A 22265-nucleotide genomic window follows, 5' to 3' on the forward strand; every position below is an offset into this window, starting at 1 on the left:
AGTGAAAAGGGGGAACTATGGATGAGAATGAGTGAAATTTGGAAGACTGGACAAGTAGTTCGTTTTGGGTTTTCGGAGAGAACAGTTATTTTAATCGCGGCATATCTTTACCTTTAATCAACATCATTATACCAAGTTGATATTTTCTTATTATTATAGTTTTTTTTGTAATAGACTTTTTCTCATTTATTTCTTGCCCACCACATTGATCCTACACTATTTTTCTCTAGCCCTCTATTTGATTATGGGGTAGAAAAGAATAAACACTGTTTAAGTTTTACTTAAATCAAATTATGATTTAAAATATCACTATTGATTCTATCCACTCAAGAGGCAGTACACACTACGAATGTTCACTATGAACTATACTAGCTAACTAACCTTCGTAAGGCCCAGAGGTCACCCTCAATCTCAGAGGGCAATAGAGCTCCCTCCCCTTGCACCCATCCCGGCTCTCTCTAATCACCAGACGTAAATCGGGATAACTATAGCGGATAATCCTTATGGGGATTCCCCTTAAATTATTCTAGAAGGAGGGCCTCATAAAAATAGACTAATAAATATTTCCTATATATTGAATGATTTTATAGCAGGGTGAATTTTGTAGTGGGGAAAACCCCAAAATCCAACACCCTCTTTCGCGCTTCTCTCTCGTTCTCAGTCTATTTTTCTCTTATTTCCAATTCCCTCTCTCTAGTGCTGTTAAACGCTTAATGCAACCATGTGGTCATTCCCCCTCCATATCGACGTTAAACGTTTAACGCAATTATTTTGGAATTTCCATTACAAGTTTCATTAAAAAAAAATTATGTTTGAAAACTTATACAATTTGTATCAAACCCTTATTCAAATCCTTCCTATATGTATATACACAACCGGGGTCATGGAACTCAGTATGACCTCTGGAGAGTCACGACACGTCAGCCATATACACATCTGTTTTTCTCTTCTCACCTGCTTTCGTTCGTTCTCCTTTCGCTTTAACCAACTCTGTTAGCCGTACTATAACAGATTCACGTCTCGTAATCCAATATTTTATCCTCAGAGTGCAGTCATGCAAAATCGTGGAATAGAAATGATGGGCTCCTTTTGAGAAACAGTGGATGTCTTTAATGTATTGTTTTCTCAATTTTGTATGCCTATAATTGGAAAGTGGATATGATAAATGATATAATTTCTGCCGTAATACATCTCATTTCATTGTTTACATGTTTCCTTGTTATTATTTATTTGACTCTTGAATTACCGGAGGAGTTCAATACTTGAAAAATGATGGACAAGGTTGGGGACACCACATAATCAATGGGCTTTAATAATTCAACAAGTTACATCTAGCAGACTACATAATGGTGTTTTTTCCATACCAAAATCGTCCTACACTCGCACCAACACGCGAAAGTATTATAAATTGCAAAGCGATTGCAGGAAATTTGATTAGATTCGACCCTTTCCATAAAAGTTTGACCAGCATACGACCTCAACTTCTTCCATCTAAGCCGTCATTTTTATATGATTGATCCATTTCAAAAAGCACTCCTAATTTTTTGGAAGTTATTTATATGGTAAGGTTGCTTCTTAATTCGCTTCAAAACTACAAAATGCTACTAGCGATAAAGCTAAAACAATCGCCAAATTTGTGACGAAAATGTGAAAAATTTTCAAATTTATTTCGACATGGAGAAATCAAGAGGTAAGATTTTTATGGATACCACTTCTATGAGAAAGTGTTGCGGTTATGCCTGTTGGGGACACAATAAATTTTTTAAGGCAGTGAATAATCACGAGGTTTGTTGGGGTTCGGTATTGAATAAATGGATAATCTGATATTTAATGAAATTTTTACTTTATTTTAAAAACATATATCTTTTAAATGACTTTTTACACCATATGAATTCTAACGATTTGCGCGGAAATTAGTTTAAGGTTAGTTTAAGATACATTTGATTTTCCCGTTGAACATAAAAAATGTATCGATTCGGAAGAGTTGCATCGCAACATATTCGTAGAAATGTGTATGAAATATTTTAATCATTTCGTCGTGATTGAAACCTAGGTTAGGCGCAGATGAGTTAGGCAAGTTCGGGGGAATTTCGACAAAGACCTTTTTTTTAAAAGGGAATTTCTTCACAGGAGAAATTCCCCATTTTTTTTACTCTTTTCCCTCAGATATATCGCTTTGCCCCATTTTACTGAGAGAAAAAGACTTCTCCTAAAAATCTTAGAGTTTAGTTCACACCCACGAGTCGTAGCATTCACATCGCGAAATATTAGCAACTCCTAGTCAAGATATCAAGTCAATCAAATATACATATTGAAGACTAAGGATATTTTTTGTAAGACTAGTGTATATGAGAATGAGTGGTTGTGTTATTAAACAATGGTTAAAGTGGGTCAACGCATTATTCATTCAACGGAAACCCTGCGTACATCCTGATCACCAAAATCCACAAACTAGCCAAGTGAAAACACAGTAGCTTGGCAGTTCTTGTGTCCTTCTAGTGAAACCGGCAAAGGTCATATCGGGCCTTACAAACTCGATAAGTTCCAGCAGAACTGCGCTACAGAACAGCGATATTGTTTTATCGCTTTCTTTCGTATCTCAATTATTTGAGAAAATATTCCAGAATTTCTGTCAAGTGAAGTCCATGAAGGAGTATTGTGTGTTACGCACTATCCGCTCAGGAAAATGCAATTAGCAGGTACCAAATTGAAAAGCATCACTGAACTTTTACAAATTTAGAACTGCAAAGGGTACACAGAAAAACCTTCTACCGTTTCTAAGTTACTCGAGTTCAAACACATGAGAAAGTTGAAACAATTAATTTATGCTAAAGGGACCATTGGTGGCTATCCATATCTTGGCATACACTGAGAGAAAAATTTAGTAAAATGTACTAAACCTATTTGTTTGCGACCAAAATTGGTTGTTTTTACTAAATTAGATTTAAAACACTCAAACATTTTTTTGAAATAACCAAATATTTCGTTAATTTGATATTTTGATAGATTAGCGTCAATTTAGCATTTCTTAACAAATATGTAGTAAAAGCGAAAGAATATACTCTTAATCACACAGTTATATAAAATTGAAACAGAAAAATGAATTATTCAATTCTACTACATTACTTTATTGTAAGAATGGAGCATATGAAGTTGAATGTTTATTCTTTAAGTTCGTCGAGACGTGTAATTCCAATCTGAAACCACTATACGAGCTTCATTGATTTCTTATAATAAATGAATAACAAAAGCAAAATAAGAATTTGAAAAAATTATTTATGGAACCAAAAATTAATTATATTCCCTATGCATAAGTTAATCGAACAACCAAACAAAAACTGAAAACACAAAAAGATTATTCAAAATATAAATTATAAATATTATAATTTGAACAACCGACTGTAATGGTTCCGAGAAGGGTACACTGGGACCCTGCACTATCGGCCGACTGTACGGTAGAGGTTTTCCATGGTTTCCCTCTCTACTCCTGTGCAAATGCAGTACAGTTGGGGAAAAAAGTCGGTCCCATGGCACCGCAGGGGAAGGGAACAAAATGTAAAAACCCGAGAGGGTATACATGTGAAAATAAATAATAATATTATAATTTGAACAAAAAAATATTCAAATTTGGAATTATATTTCCTGAAACAAGTATTTTTTTCGTTGATCTTTAGTAGTAATTTTATTCATCTAAGCATTTCATATGTTGTTTCTTATAACACATTTTGTTATTTTTAACCATTTATCTTCGTAGAGTATTGCAATATTGACTTGAATTAGTAACAACTATGTCTGAAATTATCCTGTTTTTTGTTTAAAGTAGAAAAATAATCTCAGGATACAAAAATATCTATTAGTTGTTTCAAACAAATTTATTCAACTAAATATTTAGCAGTCGCAATCACATATGTGTATGCGACTATTCATTAAATTCATTTGGTAGTTTCAAACCAATATTTTTTGAAATATACTAAATTTTTCTCTGAGTGTAAAAATGGTTTGGAGAGTTGCATTTTTGCGCCCGTAATCAAGACTTGATCAGGGACACTTTCGAGCTATAAAAATAATTTCAGTCGGAAGAATAAATGACTAAATTCACTTCCATTTTTTTAGAAACAATTCACAATTAGTTAAATTATTTTATATAAAGTCCCACGGATGAGAATAATAACTGCATACACAATGTATAAAATTCACTGTCACTTTAATATTTTTTCAAAAGTGATTGCCTGGTATACACAAAAAGTTGGTTTTATTTTACACTCATTTTTTTTCAAGTTTTCTACACTGAAGTAATTTTTCGCAACTAGACTGTAATGCTCGCAAAGATTATCTCTAGAAATTGTAAGTGATTCAAGAACTTGGAAATTGCCGATTAGATGTTGTCGGAAGGATGTTATTACTATAACTGACTCTCTTTTCTTTTATCACTTTTTGGTGACAGACTTCGGAGTTCGCAATTTTTGAGGAGGAACATCTCGTTATTTTATTGGTGAAAATGTCAGAGGGGAGGATACGTATAGATACGAGAAGGAGGTTCTTAGATGGGTTCGTTCCTTCAGGTCAGTGTTTTTGTATGGGGTTTGACCTTTTCCCAACCTGCACGTCTTCATAGTTGAAGAAAGGCTGCAACGGATTATGTCGTAAAATGGCTAGAAGGAAATTTAAGAGAGATATTTTATTACGAACTGAGTTTTTCTTGCTAGTTTTTATCATTGGTTTTGGAAATGTCGAAAATATTATTCAAGATGATAGTTCTTAAAATTGTGGGAAAAATCTAGACATTTGGTTCTGGGGAAAATATTAAGGGTGATGGTTATATTGAGGATGTTTCAGCCTTTGTCTTGGGGAGTTCCCCATGGCACCAGGCTGGGTAATGTTGGGGAAATCTTTTTTATCTCAGAAAGAACTGGCTATTGGATTTTTATAAGATAATTTTGAGTTAATTACACTATTTCTAAGTACTCAAATATTTAATGACCACGACATTAAAATAATTGTTTTGTCAATTATTATTTTTCGTTACTTTTTTTTATCGAGGGAAGGAATGGAACATAAATCCTCAAATGTATGACGACGATAAAATTAGTCTAGTAGTTTTCATTAATGGAATGAAGGTTATAGAAATACGGAATCACCACTGTGGCCCATTGCTATGACGATTTTCCATCCAACATATATAGCCATTTGTTGTAGGCACATATTATGGCAAAGCAAAACCTGGGAGAGTGCCACAGTATTTGGAGGACTTCCTCAAAGTGAAAACTTTGATTAACAAAACTGTAACGGCTCATGGCTGAACATATACATTTGTGTTAGTGGCAATACTTTAAGGTAGTCTAGCCCGAGCGGTTTTTAAATGTACCAAAAGTGAAACAGCAGTTTCCTGCCGTGAACCTGATGTACAATTAAACGAAAAACTGTTAATAAGAAAAGAGTTTTTATCAAATTCAATTACTGTAGGAAACGTTGGATAAAAAGATTTCAAAGAAAAACTCATGAAAGACTTGATGATTAATATCAGTTACATATATAAATATATACAAAGTTACACGTCACAGTCTCAACAACTCTTGTCTGATTAACCTTCAACGCCAGAAGATCTCTCGACGAACTCTGATACCGCTTTGTCCTCGTAAGGGTTTTTCAGGATGCCCTACGTCACTCCCCACTCCCAGGTCGACACTAGCGACACCATGGAAAATGCGACGCCTCTGCGTCAGTGGCATGGGGAGAGTTCTCCCTCTGACGTCGGCGGTGAAAACAGGAACCTCAGCACGAGCACATAGCTGATCAACCACTGCCCGACAATGGACTAATAAGAATAAAGCCTCAAAAGAGCAAACAGTGATCTCACTTTCAGCTCTAGCAAGATAAATGAGGCAAAATGGAGAACTCCTGTCAAAAAAAAGAACGTGGTTCATTTCGAGAGCAATAGCTGGTGCGACGGTGAGCCTGAGGTGCTGTGTGCCTTAAAAATAAAAACTGCAGGACGTTACCATATGCTGACGATCAGGTAGTTCTAATAGACGTGTGGAGTTGAGCAGGAAATCACGCCAGGGTGTGAGCGAAGAATCGTTTATTAAGTTTCTCTACGCTGCAATATTTGGGAGTTGGTCTTAAGTATGGCTTGTCGTCTCGATGTTCCTTCCGATCCGGAAAAGTGTGGAATGCCCAAATGACAGCTGGTGAGAGAGTGTGTTAAGTATTGGGAATGTGCAAAATTTGGTGGAAAGTATAGGAGTATGATTGGTTGGAAATTCGTATAGGGGATGCGTAGAAGTTCCAGGTCTGAGATTGGCTCGGCACCGTATTCATGACTCGTGACTCGCCAGCCAGGAAGACAGGAAAGCTGGGTTTATGGTTTGGACGGTTTCGGGTTATTCCCCAGTTTTTGAAGATAGGGATGGCGCCGGTCGGGTAGGTGATTAGTCTAAGAGGGTCTGGATTGGGAGCAGAGATGTTTGGGGAATTTTATAAGAAGATCTTGTCATAAGAAGGTCTTCTCGTAGCGATCGCTACGTATGCGGCAGCAAGATGGCAGGATAGAATGCAAAACATATGAGGGAAAAAAAGCGGATTATTTTGGAGTAAATGAAGAGGAAATGAGCAAAGGCGGTTTGATTTTCCACTGCGATATTTGTGTACGATGGTTTTATTGACTTCACACTAAATAATACATTTTTCCCATAAACAATGCTCAAGGAGCTTGATGTTTTCTGACAAGAAAACTAAAGTGTCTACATAGTGAATATTAAAAAAAAAGAGTTGTCTCCTAAGCATCACCAAGTGATACCTTAGACTATGCCGTACCTCGCAATTGTATACCAGCATTAGTTTTGTCACTTTCATCGGCTTGCTCCTTTTTGTTGTATTAAGTTTCTCCGCATAGATACTATTAGTTTGACTGTGGTGTTTTTTCATCCTCGCATCCTCATGAGAGAATAAGAGTGGATAGTGAATATTATATATAATGTATGATACATTACGAGCGTTACTTACGCTCGCTCCCATACTCGCAGTTGACAATTTCGTACCGTAATAATGTGAGCACCAACTAGCTTTTTGTGAATGAAAAACTACCAAAAGCCGAAAGAACCGATAGAGCAAGCAAGTCGCGTTGGACTGATCTGCGCGAGGTCCGTAAAATCTCATAAAAAGGGTTTTGGCATGGTTGTCCCTTTTGGATTGAGTCCAGACGTCCTTGTGACGGGAGCTTCTCTATTCTAACAGCCGCTCTGTGCGTCACCAGTAGGTCCCCAAATGATGCCAGAATACGAGACCAGAGCCATGTCCGGCCCTTAACGACCAAGTCGTCTGCTAGTTCGTTGCCGATACTGCCCGAATGGGCGAGGATCCAAACTAGCTTGCAAAAATTTGACCTACCTACGTGACAAAGCCGTTCAATGCACTCGTCCAGAGCTCTAGATGTCGCGGCACAGGCGGCAGCGGCTTCAGGAGCCCTTATGCACTCCAAGAAGATGTACAACAGCCCTCAGTTCTCCCTAGAATACCGAGATCCCATACTCTAGTTAGCCTGACCATACTCCCAAGCTCACTCTGCCACCTATTCGAGTACTGTATGTGAAGTGATCTACTCTACTTACATGATATCAAACAGAAAATCCATACTGTCGGCTAGTGCAGATCGCTGAAGGACACTTAGCAATCATGACCGCGTCGAGCCACGAGCGACTGACACGGGCATGCCTCCCGCGGGGAACCCCGGGGCGGTGGTCCTTGGCATCAGCTGACACCCAGCAAGTGAAAGGTGGATAAGGGTATTTGGGATTAAACGAAATAGAGGAGACGAAGAAGAGAAGAGAAGACTCTAATTCTCAATTATATCTCCAAGCGGACTAGGATCAACCGGAGAAGATTACCGAGTTCCTGCCCCAAGACTGTCATCTCCGACAACGAGAGCTGGTTGATCTCATTCATTCATTCACCCATCGTCGTTGTCATTTATGATTTCCGCGTACGAGTCCACGCATTTCAGCCACATAGACTGTCTGCAAAAATGCGCGAACACGGTGAATGCCTCCCTCGATGACACAAGAGCTTGTGCCGCCTAGGACCATGAGACATTCCCCGTTAGGTCCGCGATGCACTCCCGCTGTGGTGCATATATCGGACAGACCGTCACGAAATGCTGGACTGTGTCTTCGCCTGGTCGTACTCATAGTGGCTTGATTGGGCAAGGCACCGGTATTGAAGATAGAACCGGAACTGGCCGTGCTTCGTCAGGACCTGCGAGATCCTGTGGTCGCACTCAATCCACTTACTCTTCTAGAAATTTCGTATCCCTGCCTTTCTATCCTCGACGGCCTCAATCGGGCGACCGTTGTCATTTACGCGCGGATTCGCGGGGTCTATTTCCACGGCACTATTCTAACCTATTCTAACCAGACGATAGCTACTCCAGCTCATCCCTTGACGTTCCACTCTTCCCTCTGATGGACGGCGGGATCAAATAAAAAATTCCCGTGAAAGAAGAATGTCGTTGACCAGTTCTCACTCGGTAATTTTAGAGCCAACTCATAGGAGCGGTCTCCTTCAAGTACCACAATCCGTAATCAGCCACAGCAGAAGTGGTTCTAGTCTATAGACCTTCTCCAACTTCTGGCGGGGGATTTCCTTGATGATCGTCGGCCATCATATTACTGATGCGGATAGAAGCTGGGCCACGCCCAGTGAACTGCATACGGACTGAGTATTAAAGTGTTTGTTCCAAGGCAGTTTGACATTTGTGAGACACCCCTGTATTTGACTTCAGTGGCCAACGTCAACTTGGTAGGGAAAATTGAAGATTTCACTATCTTGACTGTCCTTCTCTCCGTAAACAGGATCAGTTCCGGCTCATTGGCTTCCGGTTTTGCGAGTCGCAGATTGAGCGCCCCTTGCATCTTGGCATGACATACCCGGGTGATCCCAGGTGCCTGTGATGATCATCTAATCCGCGGAATCCATCGCTGCTTTAATTGTTTTAGCAGCCTCCAACACCCCATCAGTGATGATTAGTCCGACAGGAAGAGACGACTATGTTTATGACGAAATCAAGCAATAAGTTAACTAAAAAACATTGAAAAAATATGATTCGCCAAGGGTTCTTCGCAAATATCTCCGCAACTCGTCGAACGAGTTAATTTTTAAAATATTCGTTGTGATGCCCCTGTATAGATTAATGAACAGCAATGAACCTGTTTTCGCAAAGTTTTCGAGACATTTACGATTTTTTGTTTTCTTGGAAGAAATCGTTGTGCGCTCTTTAGCATTCGTAAAAGTGGAAATATCAAGTTGAAATTTGCATCGAATATCTTCGTCATATCGATAACGGTTTTTCATGCAGATAGGCTCAATAAGAGTAGCAGTTTTGACGATATTAAACTTTTCCTGAAAATCCTTTTTTTTTAATGTTTCGCCCCGAGTAACAATCTATTCGATTCTAATCGAGTTGTAAATTCGATTAGTTGACTATACAAAATTAAACGTGGGAAACGTGCTACGCTGAATAAATCTTTGTACCACATATGAAATTGATCGAAAAGGGGACACGAAGAAAAAACGTAACACTCCAACTAAGAGAAAAAAAAATGTTGGACACACAACACTTATTCAACAATCAAATATTACGAGTTATTCACTAGAAATGGAATACACTTAATAGTGGTGACAATTGACGAGACACTTCGGGGGTTGAATAACAACTAACTCAGAGACTACAAATCTTAAGAAGTACAAATCTGACGAGGAGAAAGGGAAGAGGGAGTACCTTTCGAGGATAAAAGATGAAAGCGAAAATGTCATTGGTTAAATGAAAGAAACAGGAGGGTATGATCGAAAAAGAGGGGAAGGGATCTGTTCAATGGGATTTGCTACCAAAAATGTTAAAAACTGGCGAGTGGGGGTGGAGGAACGCAGGGCCACTGGTGGGTTAAGTGAGGGACTGAGGGGAGGTTCGGGCCTGTCTAAGCGGGTGGTAAAAATTGAAATGGACTTAAAAGGTTGGTGGATTAGGGCCATTTTATAGGTGAATTTTCTGAAGAATCCGGAAATTGCAAGTAATAATCAGAGAGAATGGATGGTGAAATGATGAAGGACTCGTGGGTAAGTCAAGAGAAAGAAATTTTTTGTTAGCATAGAATTGTCTGGGATTAAAAATATAACTGGGGAATTTTGTTAATGAGTTCGAAGAGAGGTAGAGACCTTTTTCCTCATGCTGCATAAAACAATAAAGGAGAGAGATCGGGACGGTGTTATAGGCAAGATAATATGCATATTATTATATGATTTATTTATTATTATAAAAAGAGAATTCTATACTGTCTAAAATATCTACTCAATTGGCGACAAAATATACATTGCGTTTCGGCACGCAACAGCGAATATCTCCAAAAATAATGAAACCTTTTTACGGCATTTCTTTAAATGTTTGCTATTACTGAATTATCTATCCAGGGATCATCGTGAGCGTTCAAATAATTTTTACAATAAGTTTTTTTTTTATTAATTTATACATATAGAAAGAATGTGTATCGATCTTAATCTTAATTTGGATAGGAAAAATAATCCCCTGAATACCACTCGAGCTTCAAAATTATAGAGTATTTCCCTCTAGGTTCCCTGCATACAAACGAAGGCGTCAAGTTTTTCACGAAAAATCACTCGTGCTTCGCACTCGTGATTGTCTAGCCTGAAAAACTTGACTCCTTCATTTGTTTGCAACGAATCTATCGGCAAATATTCGATAATTTTGAACCACTTGTGGTATTATATGTGATTATTTTTCCCACCCAAATTTCAGCCAATAGAATTGCACCATTCGACGTTATTTTGTATAGCCAACACGGTATTTCAGCGGAAATTCTTGGAAATTTCACTGGAAATTTTGCATGTTGCCTATATCAAAAAAAAGACAAATGATGAAGTAACCCTCAATAATTCACAGAAAAACCCTCGCGCTTCGCGCTCGGGTTTTTTAACCTGCGAACCTTATCCCTCTCGTTGCTACGCAACGAAACTCTCGGGAAATATCCGATAATTTTGAAGGTCTTGGGGTATTACTACTGAATATCCCCCAAAAATAAGCAGGGTATTCAGTTTTTCCTTCGGGACGGAAGCGTTATACTTGACTAATTTTTCGATCCTTTCATTTCAATTGCAAGTCACTTAAAATATTATGGAACGCATTAAAACTAAAATTTTACATCACATCTGTGAGTATGTGTTGGAAAATAACAAATTCTGACGATTAATTTTAAGAAAGTTCTACATAAATCCTGTTTCGTCCTGTCATTCAAGAAAAAGGACGAGGTTGAGTTGCACTGCATATTTTTTGTCACTCGTGCTTCGCACTCGTGATTTTTTAGCCTGAAAAACTTGACGACTTCATTTGTATGCCGGGAACCTAGAGGGAAATATTCTATAATTTTGAAGCTCGAGTGGTATTCAGGGGATTATTTTTCCTATCCAAATTTCGGCCAAGAGACTTGTGCCATGACATGAAAAGAGGTTTATTTGGTTAGGTGTCGTTTGTTTATCAAAATTATCAAAAAATTATCGCATATAATACCACAAGAGCTCCGAAATTATCGGATATTTCCCGATAGGTTCGTTGCAAACAAATGAACGTGTCAAGTTTTCCAGTTTAAAAATCACGAGCGCGAAGCGCGAGTGATTTTTCTGGAAAACTTGACGAGCTTATTTGTTTGTAGGGAACCTTGAGGGAAATATCAGATAATTTCGAAGTTCGAGTGGTATTCGGGGGATTATTTTTTGCATCCAAATCTTGGCCGATAGAATTGCACCATGAGACATAATTTTCAACGAATTGCCATTTAATCTGTCAGATACAATTGAGGGTTACTTCATCATTTGTTTTTTTTTATATAGGCAACATGCAAAATTTCCAGTGAAATTTTCAAGAATTTCCGCTGAAATACCGTGTTGACTATACAAAATAACGTCGAATGGTGCAATCCTATTGGCCAAGATTTGAATGGGAAAAATAATCGCTGATATTCGAGGTAGGCTATACAAAATATCAACAAATGGTGCAATTCTATTGGCTGAAATTTGGATGGGAAAAATAATCCGTAAAAATTATTTAAAAATAAATTACAATTTCTGTAAAAAAGCTTGACTGATCCAGCTGAATGCAGGTCGAGACTTAGCCTCAACTCTGACTCGCCTGACAAAATTATAATTTTTTGCGATTTTTTTTCCCATCTATGTTTTTTTCCCAACTAAACAAAGACCTTTGATTAAGAGGGATTGCGCACAGAGATTTCCAAGCAAAATGGTATTCCTATATTTCAGAGTGTTACACATCGTTTGTAATTGTATTGAAAATTGTATTAACTTTTTACCGAAATGTTTGTTGATTTTTGACCGATTTTATTGACATCCGGTTCAATGTAAAATGTCAATGAAACGTCCAATAGAACTCGAAGAATATAACCATCGATAGAATTTTCTATTTAAAGAATAGAAAGTTGAATCAACGTCGATGTTTCACTTCATTTTTCACTTGTAAACTTTGACATACTCATTCCTAGACCACGAAGCTATTACAAAGTATTCGATAATTTGGAAGCAGTTAAAACTGGGAATTTGTTCCCACATACATTTTCCTCTTCTCTTTATCGTTTATGATGGACTGAATGAATAAATATGGTTTGGATGTGTATAATTTCCATTCATAATAATAAAACGAGTGAGAAACAAGTGAAAGCGCGTTAGCGATGGCACTTGCACGAGATTAAGGGGTTATTCTCATGTGAGCACTTCAAAAAATCGATTTTTTTTTTTTTCGATATTTTGACAGTAAAACCTATTGAAAACATGCTGTGAAAAATTCAGACCGAAATTCATAGTATTTCATAAGTTATAGCTCATAGTCGCCGACGTGTCGTAAGCAATTGTCTACCAGGCTTTCAACTTTAAACGCGTTTTTCTCGAATCATCATTTTCTGAAACGGTCAAGGTCCTACAAGAAAAAGTATTCAACCGATTGCTTTAAAATTTACATATGTTCTTCTACTCATTTATGGTTATCGTCCCTACCACAATTGTTTATTTTCGACAATATCTTCATATTTTTTTTAAACGATTTGTAACGAAAAAGAAGGAGATTTTCGTGATTTTTTTTTTGAAGTTCGATATTTTTTTTTGTTTTTAATGAAATTGATTATATTTGGTAGGGACGATAGCCACAGGTCTACTGAATAATAATCCATTCGATTTTTTTATGTCAGACAACATGAACAGCCGCTATCACCTTGACCAGTGAACTACCTTTTTTTGTTGGGGACTACTTTGACTTAAAAAAAATATATGTTAAAAATGTAAAAAACGAAAAAAAAAATTTTTTTCGTATATTTCAAAATACAAATAAAAATATATTGAAAAATCAACATGATTGAAGTTTGTTGTCGCATAAAAAAAAAATTCCGAAAAAGTGGTAAAATATAGGCGTTCACATGAGAATAACCCCTTAATCACCGGAATATTATGAATTAACAGGACACTGTCAGGAAATTGTGACAGCGATTTTATTCTACATGCAATAATGGTGATGTGATACGTGTCGGTAGCTTCATGAGAGAAATTTGAAGATAGCGCTCTGCATTTCCACTTTTGAAACTATTTTGATATTCAGACATAGAAAATTAATCCTAAAATGCGAGATTTAACATGTCATTTATGCGAGATTTAAGCACGTGAATTATGATTTCTAAAATTAAACTTTCGATTTTTAAACTGTGAATTCCGAATTTGAACACATAAATGACGGTTTTGAAAACGTAAATTACGAGATCCTACCTAGTAAATTACGTTTTTTTTAAACGTAAAATATGAGGTCCAATCTTGTAAAGTAGAAGAAAAAACTTTTTTTTCTTACAGATGATTCTGAAGCAACTGCCACTAATTTTGAGACATTTTTAAAAAAATGTGTCAAGGTCATTTCGAAAATATGGTGAAAATGGCTTGTTAAACCAACGAAACATCTGCAAGTATGAAATTACCCTGAATGAGTGCAGTCGCAGACTGATAGTGGAAAATTCCAAATATTTGACACTTGCAGATAACCGTCTTTAACATTTTCGAAATTGTCTTGAAACATTTTTGAAAAAATGTTTCGGAAAGTTGGATCCAGATGATTCAGAATCACCTGAAACCTAATGATTTCGTATTGGCAAAAAAAGTTTTTTTTCGATTGCATTTACGATTTCAAGGATTTTACGGGATTGAGATCTCGTACATGACGAGGAAAGAAACATCAATCAGGAGTGTTGTATGCCTACTATCCTTTAAAGGATTTATTCTTTGTTTTCTGTAAGAACCTGAAAATTCTCAAACCCTTTATCCCTAACCTTCACAATATTTTCATATTTTCACAGCTAACAAAACAGATCAATACATTTACAGTAGTAATCCTTAGAAAACATTTCTAATCCGTTAAAACATCACAAATTTGTGTATCAACTCAGGGTTGATACACTCGAGCTACCAAATTAATATCACTCGAGATGTTATGTTTATTCTAAAGTCTCTCCAGGTGTTAGAACTGGGGAGAAGAATGTTAATTGTTAAAGGAAATTAATAATCACTTGACACGGACACTGGGTGTATGAAAACACTATTTGCTGTTTTTTATTTATCCGATTTTGCGTACAATGTTACAAAAAAGACTTATGACTTCACACTGACTTAAGTCTCAGAAACGAACTGAACTCCCTTCGTTTTTCCTCGTGCCAGAGACCCAAGCAAGCGCAGGGAAAATGCCATACCACAATTATTTTTAGTTTGCTCTGGGTGGTGGATTCTATTGATGGTGGAAGTTGAAGAACGGCAGAAATTTGACATTTTTGAAGTCATAAATCTCTGACCAGACTCTTCTCGAAGTGTGTTCAGCATAAGGATGCTAGTCAAAATTGGGGGGTTCCCCACCATAAATAACGAGTTCGGAGGTTCTTGATCTTCGTGTGATTTTATGGTTCAGAGACAAAAAAGGTGAACAACTGATCGAGACGAAACAGACCCATTTTTACCAGCCAGATCTTCCTGAAAGTGTGCTCAGCGTGTGGGTGCTAGTGAAGTTGGAAATTTTTTCACCATAAATGACGGGTTCGGTGGTTGTTGGTCTTTGCGGGCGATGTTTGGTTTGACAAAAAAATAGTAAATTGCGGAAGAGCTGATGGGTTTTGAGCATCAAGATTTTTCCCAGATGACCAGCAGCCTTGCCCAAACTACTAGGTCGTGATTTTCATTGGAATGGCCCAATCAGCCGGATGGAAAAAAAGGATTGAAATCGTTCGAAACGAAGACTAATTTTCCAGCAGGACAACGGTCAACTAGCTCGACCACCTACGACATTATTCGAACATCTTCGGGTCATCGGTCCCAATGGTCAAACCCAATGTATTAAGTAGTAGTGCGTTCGCTCGACCTTTGAGAGTCTAATAAGAATCATCGTTCCGTGGCTGAGGACTCAGCTACATCACGTTTCATTGCGAACATTCAAAATTCAATAAACTCCCAGCTACACCATCCTCACCTATTTGCATCGCGCTAAATGTCTCAGAAAAGCACAGTGATTAATTTCCTAAATATATTTTCATCGTAGTCTAATTCAGTGTATAAGTGACTCAAGGGGTTCAATTCCACGTAATAAATATTGTGTGTTACTTTACCAAGTGTCAATTCATATTCCAAACCTATCCATCGCCATACACCTCCCAATCCACCCTACAAATTAGTATTCTCTCCAAACAGGAGAAAAAGGATTGAAATTGCAGTTATTCACATCCTCTGGCTCTCTCGTTTCGCTCTCCAAAATGTCCGGTAATTCAGGATATTTTCCTTTTATGGAGAACAATAAATCATAATGTGGAAAATATAAGGTAAAAAGATTTCAAGGAAAAACTAAGCAATCAAAGGAGCTCATCTGGTGAACATACTGTGAGGAACTGGAGACACTATCAAGGGTCTTCAGACTTCGCAGGGTTTTCTCGGGGGGCCCTGCACAAAGGCTGAGTGGAATCTCGCTGACAAGCGGAAAGACCATCACAGAACCGCGAGAGGTCCTGGAGCATCTGGTTTGTGCGCACGTTCCGGACTCTATTATAGAGCACCCAGGGGAGTGCCCTGAGGCAGACTGGACGCGAACAGGAAGCGGCGATCCCGACCGGAAGCTAGCCGCAAGAATAGTAACGCTGGACAGGCTGCGGTGGGCGGTGGACTCTTTCGAAATGTACAAGAGCCCAAGTCCGGATGGGATATATCCGGCCCTCTTGCGAAGCGGGGGTCCATTGCTCCTACGCAGACTGTTTTCAGCACTGAAGGCCTGCCTAGCATTGGGCTATGCGCCCAGCAGGTGCGGGAAGTCAGAGTTGTTTTTATCCCTAAGCCGGGTAAATGCAGCTATGACAATGCAAAAGCCTACAGACCGATCAGTCTAAGCTCCTTCCTGCTGAAGACGCTAGAAAGACTGGTCGACATGCACATTAAGGAGGGGGCACTGAGGTCAAACCAGATATGTCCCTCACAACATGCATACCAAGCTGGCAGATCAACTGAGACTGCATTGCACCACTTGGTAGGCATAATAGAAAACGCAAAGGAAAGGAAGGAGGACACCCTCGGTGTCTTTATAGACATAGAGGGAGCCTGCGACAATACTTGCTTTGACATAATGGAGAAAGTTGCGGCATCATTTGGGATCGAGGCGTCGGTCACCAATTGGATAGCCACCATGCTCCCAACCAGAGTTGTCCACTCCACCCTCGGGGACAGTGCGGTAAGGGCTGTGGTGGGGAGGGGCAGCCTGCAGGGGCGGGTTATCTCCCCTCTGCTGTGGCTCCTCGTTGTCGACGGCCTCCTCACTGGACTCGAGGAGCTGGGGGTAAGGACAGTGGCATATGCGGACGATGTGGCACTGCTGGTAACTAGCAGGGACGCGAGCATGCTACATAGCAAGATGCAGAAAGCACTGAACTATGTTCAGCAGTGGTCCACATCGAAGGGCCTGAGGGTAAACCCAGGCAAGATGGAGATGGTGCACTTTACAAGCAAAAGGAGGGGTGTCGTCAAACCCCTCTCCATTTACAATACAGAACTGAACTTCTCTGGGGAAGTCAAATACCTAGGTATCCGGGTCGATAAGAAGCTCAGCTGGAAAAATCATAGCGCCATGCAAACCAACAAGGTCACTATGACATACTGGGCATGCAGGCGAATGTTCGAAAGCACATGGGGTCTAAGGCCGACGATGGTCAAATGGATCTACACGGCCATAATGACCCCACAGCTTACGTACGCAGCCGTAGTGTAGAGGACAGCCTTGAATAAGGCCTGCCACAGGAAAGCGGTGGACAGAGTAGGCAGGCTTGTGATGCTCGGCATAACTGGGGCCCTTCGAGCTCAGCACTGGAGGCCCTGCTCTTCATGCAACCGCCACATCTAATTATAAGGGACGAGGCGACAAAATCGGCTGCAAGACTGCGGCTACAGGGAAGTGGAAGGGAGCCAAGAATGGGCATGTTAGTGTCCTCCGCGCAGACAGAGAGCTGGAAGGGCTACTGTCGCGCGGTGCTGACGCCTGCAGACCCAGATGGTACTTTCACAGGAACTTCTCTGTCAACGTTAGATGGGGGGAAACCCCGTCAGGAAAGGACGTGGACTGGACGCCGCCCTAGGGGCTAGTCTGGTATACAAATGGATCTGGGGTGAGCGGACGAGCAGGAGCGAGGGTCTGGTCTGGGGCGCCCGCAATAGCGAAAGCCATCGGGCTGAACTCGCACGCAACCGTGCTCCAGACAGAGCTGGCTGCCCTGAGGACCTGCGCCAGGGTGATCCTGGAGACAGGGGACAAGGGCAAAAAGATCTTCATCTACTCAGACAGCAGACGCACGCTGAGGGCAATGCTCAAATACGAGTGTTGCTCAAAACTAGTGAGTGAATGCGTAGAGCTGATGGAGCAAATCGCCGTACACAATCGGCTAGAGGTGGCTTACATTCCGGGCCACGCTGGCATCAGAGGCAATGAGAAAGCCGATGAGCTAGCTAAGAACGGATACAGAAGGGCCGCTCAGAGAAAAGTGGAGCGCGTAGGCGTGCATACCGACTTTGTGAAGGACCTGGTGAAGGAACGTGGGGACAGGAGGATTGTGGTTAGGTGGGACATGGAAACGGGCGCCAGACACACGAAATCCGTCTTGGAAAGACCCACTAGGAAGATTGCAGAAGCTCTGTTGGGCCTAAACAGGGCTAAGCTCCGAGCTATAGTGGGGCTTATCACTGGACACTGGCCCCTGGATCTGTACCTATCGAAGATAGGCAAAGGGACTGACCCCCTATGCAAAAGATGCGGGTTGACGTACGAGGATCCCCTGCACCTATGCACGAGATGCAGCGGGCTCGATGAAGTCAGATGGGACGTTTTTGGGTCTGCATGCATAGATATACAGATATACATGTCGACAGGGACGGTATCAAAGGGCTCTATGAGTTACCGCGTAGGGCGCCGATACTCGAGATCAGTGACCAGACGGCTGCCTAAAGGCAGGGTGTAAAATGACCGGAAGGCTGATTACACCTCGAGACTTATGAGGACCGTCTAACGGCAATAAAGTCAATAAAGCAAAAACTCACAAAACACTTTATAATTAAATGTATTTAGAGATATATATTTATAAATAAAACTGTAGACTTCACAACTCTCGTCGGGTTGATCTTCAACTCCTGAAGATCTCTCGACAAAACTCTGACCCTGTCCTATCGAAGGTCACACTTAACTCTCTACTTACACTCTACACTCTGTACCTTGACCTTCAACTCGAGGTCTCGCAACATACTCTAAAAACTCTCCCTCCTCGAAGGAACTCTCAGGGTGCCCTACGTTGTTCCCCACTCCGAGGTCGACAATAGCGACACCATCGAAAACATGACGCCTTTGCGCCGGTCACACGAGAAAAATTTTTCCCTCTGACGTCGGCGGCATGAGCCAACTCAGGGCTCATTTCACACTCGTCCTCTCTCTCTCTCTCTCTCTCACCGTCTGGCCCGTCCAGACCTCATTGTCTAATGGCTTCATTACGGTGAGACAGGCCCCACCGCCATTAGGCCATCAACTTGATTCTCCGCTCAAGGGATCCTACTACTCTTAAGACTACTCTATCTCGCTCGTCCTAATCCTTGTTCTATACTTGAACTATTCTATCGACAAGGACATATTTTCTCAACATCTGGACAGCATGTCGCAACGTTAGGAGGGACTTCCCCAAAGTAATATGAATATGAAACTGGTGAAAAATCCCCGATACTACAATAATTAAATACAATTAAACCATGAATAAAAATAGATTTATTGGAAAGGAAACAATGTATATCCCACGTAAAATCTTCAATACTGGCACGAAACGCCCTCTGAACCTTCGGGCCTCAATCCCTCCAATGCTCCCACTCCTCACTGTTCCAAAAAAACCTCTCTTTGAGACATCCCTTCATTACCTATCCAGTTCTGTTCCAAAGCTCCCATTACAAGAGTAACATATACCTATGTGAACAGTATCTCACTCCTTCATACCAATCTTCATTTATTAAAGATTTGAGTGTCTTACGCGAATGAAGGATTTATCAAACTTATTCGACCCTTGAATCATTAATACACAATACGACGTTGAAATTCCTATTTTACATCCCAAAAAAACGTAATTGACGAGGTGGGATTTCGTAATTTACATTCATCGAAATCGTAATTTACATTCGTCGAAATCGTAATTTACATTCTTCGAAATGGTACTTTACATCTTTAAAATCATAATTCACGTTTTTTCAAATCGTAAATCATGTTTTAGAACTCGTACTTTACGCTCTCAAACTCGTAATTGAAGTTTTTTTGAAACGTGATTTACGTTTTCAAAAGTCGTAATGTACGAGTTTAACAATATTGTAAATTATCTTTCAAGTCTCGTATTTTACCACTAGTCTTTTCCTGTGTGTGATATTGGCCACGCAAGTTGTTTACATTTCATTCGATGAAAAATACTCCGGGACTCGGAAGGTTCCTACCACGAAATGACAATCACCTCACCCATTGACAAAGCATACGAAACCAATCAACGGTTATGGGGAAATGCCGGATGTGCCCACATATTTATTTAGCTGTAGGCTCTCCATGTTGACAAAAGACTACTATACAGCTTACGTGTGCATGTGGATCGACCTACCATCACATTGATTATTTCATCATTGGAATTCTTTTATTGTGTAGAATTATGCCACCTTGACTGCGATTGTAATTAGTTGAAAGAGATAGTAACTTTCAAATTCTTTACAAAATATTGATAAGAAAGCATGTCAACATTTTTATTATCATCACTTAGATAAACTCATTAGATGGGTGAGTCAGAGCTTCACAGAGTGAAGAAAAACAACATTTTTTGCTAGTCTCATTAACGGACTTAATAAGCGCTGAATAAGACGATTCGTCATTTTATTGTCGCATGACCTACTATGTAGTCTTCTTTCGAAAAAAAGCCTACGAAGTCGATTTTTTCAAAGAGCGATTCATGATTCCAGACAAAGCAATTTATTATTTCCGTAATTCAATGGCGGCAGTGGAAATGGATTAAGATACTTCCGACTCAGCCCTACATTGAGCAAAAAAAACGAGTGAATCGAAAAAACATTTTTTTCAACATCGTCAAAGAAATATTTTTCAGAACCCAATTAATTATTTTTCATTTTGATGGTATTTGTGGTATTGTAAGACAATAAATATTTCGAAAGTCGATTATCTTTGATTTTCATTTAAAAAATCAACAACTGTCTTATGTTAATGGTCCATTAATTTCAAGTTGATTAATTAAATAGACATCACCTGCACGATTTTATGTATGTAATGTAGAATGTTGTATATATCATGTCTCAGTGTGCGATAGCACATTTTTATATCACTGTTAGTAGTAAATATTTTGACTGGATGGGACTATTTGAATAAATTGGTTAAACACTTGTCTATTGATGAATATAATAATCCTTGAAGAATAGTGAGGTGATTTAACAAATAATTATGATATATCAAGAACAGGTATATAGTTGAATAATATATGGGATTATTTTTCCCATCCAAATCTTGGCCAATAGGATTGCACCATTCGACGTTATTTTGTATAGCCAACACGGTATTTCAGCGGAAATTCTTGGAAATTTCACTGGAAATTTTGCATGTTGCTATATATAAAAAAAAACAAATGTTGAAGTAACCCTCAATTGTATCTGACAGATTAAATGGCAATTCGTTGAAAATTATGTCTCATGGTGCAATTCTATCGGCCAAGATTTGGATGCAAAAAATAATCCCCCGAATACCACTCGAACTTCGAAATTATCTGATATTTCCCTCAAGGTTCCCTGCAAACAAATAAGCTCGTCAAGTTTTCCAGAAAAATCACTCGCGCTTCGCGCTCGTGATTTTTAAACTGGAAAACTTGACACGTTCATTTGTTTGCAACGAACCTATCGGGAAATATCCGATAATTTCGGAGCTCTTGTGGTATTACATGCGATAATTTTTTGAATATTTTGGTAAACAAACGACACTTAACCAAATAAACCTCTTTTCATGTCATGGCACAATTCTCTTGGCCGAAATTTGGATAGGAAAAATAATCCCCTGAATACCACTCGAGCTTCAAAATTATAGAATATTTCCCTCTAGGTTCCCTGCATACAAATGAAGTCGTCAAGTTTTTCAGGAAAAATCACTCGTGCTTCGCACTCGTGATTTTTTAGCCTGAAAAACTTGACTCCTTCATTTGTTTGGAACGAATCTATCGGGAAATATTCGATAATTTTGAACCACTTGTGGTATTATATGTGATAATAAACAATTTTGTAGTAAGTCGAAAAATAATTATTGCAGTGGACAATATAATAATTGGGGAAAAGAATCTATTAAATAATTCTACACGCAGAGTTTACCGTCCATAAAGGGCTTAGAATGGTTCCTTATAGGTGCGGGGAATTGAGAGTTATTTTACTGAAACGATGAAAATTCTTAAAGAAAAATGTACTAAAAGATAAAATGTGCAATATTCCGAAAACATTCGAAAGAATCCTGCAGTTTTATTAGACTCTAAGGAAAGCGCCTGGAAATTTTACATTTTTTATGGATTTATTGGAGAATTTGCTGAAGGGAAAAATTAAAATTGTACTAAAGAAAACGGGAATGGAAAATTCCAAATAAAAAATCTATTTCG

The 22265-nt window shown here is 39.2% G+C and overlaps 1 protein-coding gene across 1 annotated transcript; it reads left to right on the forward strand.

Annotated features, from left to right (window-relative positions):
* The first annotated feature begins 17448 nt into the window (after window positions 1–17448).
* Window positions 17449–18575, forward strand: LOC135170252 (uncharacterized). Its single transcript, XM_064135918.1, has 2 exons — window positions 17449–17617; window positions 17746–18575. The coding sequence occupies exons 1-2, from the start codon at window positions 17449–17451 to the stop codon at window positions 18573–18575; spliced, it is 999 nt and encodes a 332-aa protein (XP_063991988.1).
* The last annotated feature ends 3690 nt before the right edge of the window (window positions 18576–22265 follow it).

Source organism: Diachasmimorpha longicaudata, chromosome 16 (genome assembly GCF_034640455.1).
Source record: "Diachasmimorpha longicaudata isolate KC_UGA_2023 chromosome 16, iyDiaLong2, whole genome shotgun sequence".
Lineage (NCBI taxonomy): Eukaryota > Metazoa > Arthropoda > Insecta > Hymenoptera > Braconidae > Diachasmimorpha > Diachasmimorpha longicaudata.

Bases quoted from the DNA above. Each gene is read 5' to 3' on its own strand.
- LOC135170252 (XM_064135918.1), top strand. From the start codon at position 17,449: ATGCAACCGCCACATCTAATTATAAGGGACGAGGCGACAAAATCGGCT. The intron at 17,618-17,745 runs GTACTTTCACAG...GCGGACGAGCAG, and splicing joins GACGCCTGCAGACCCAGATG to GAGCGAGGGTCTGGTCTGGG.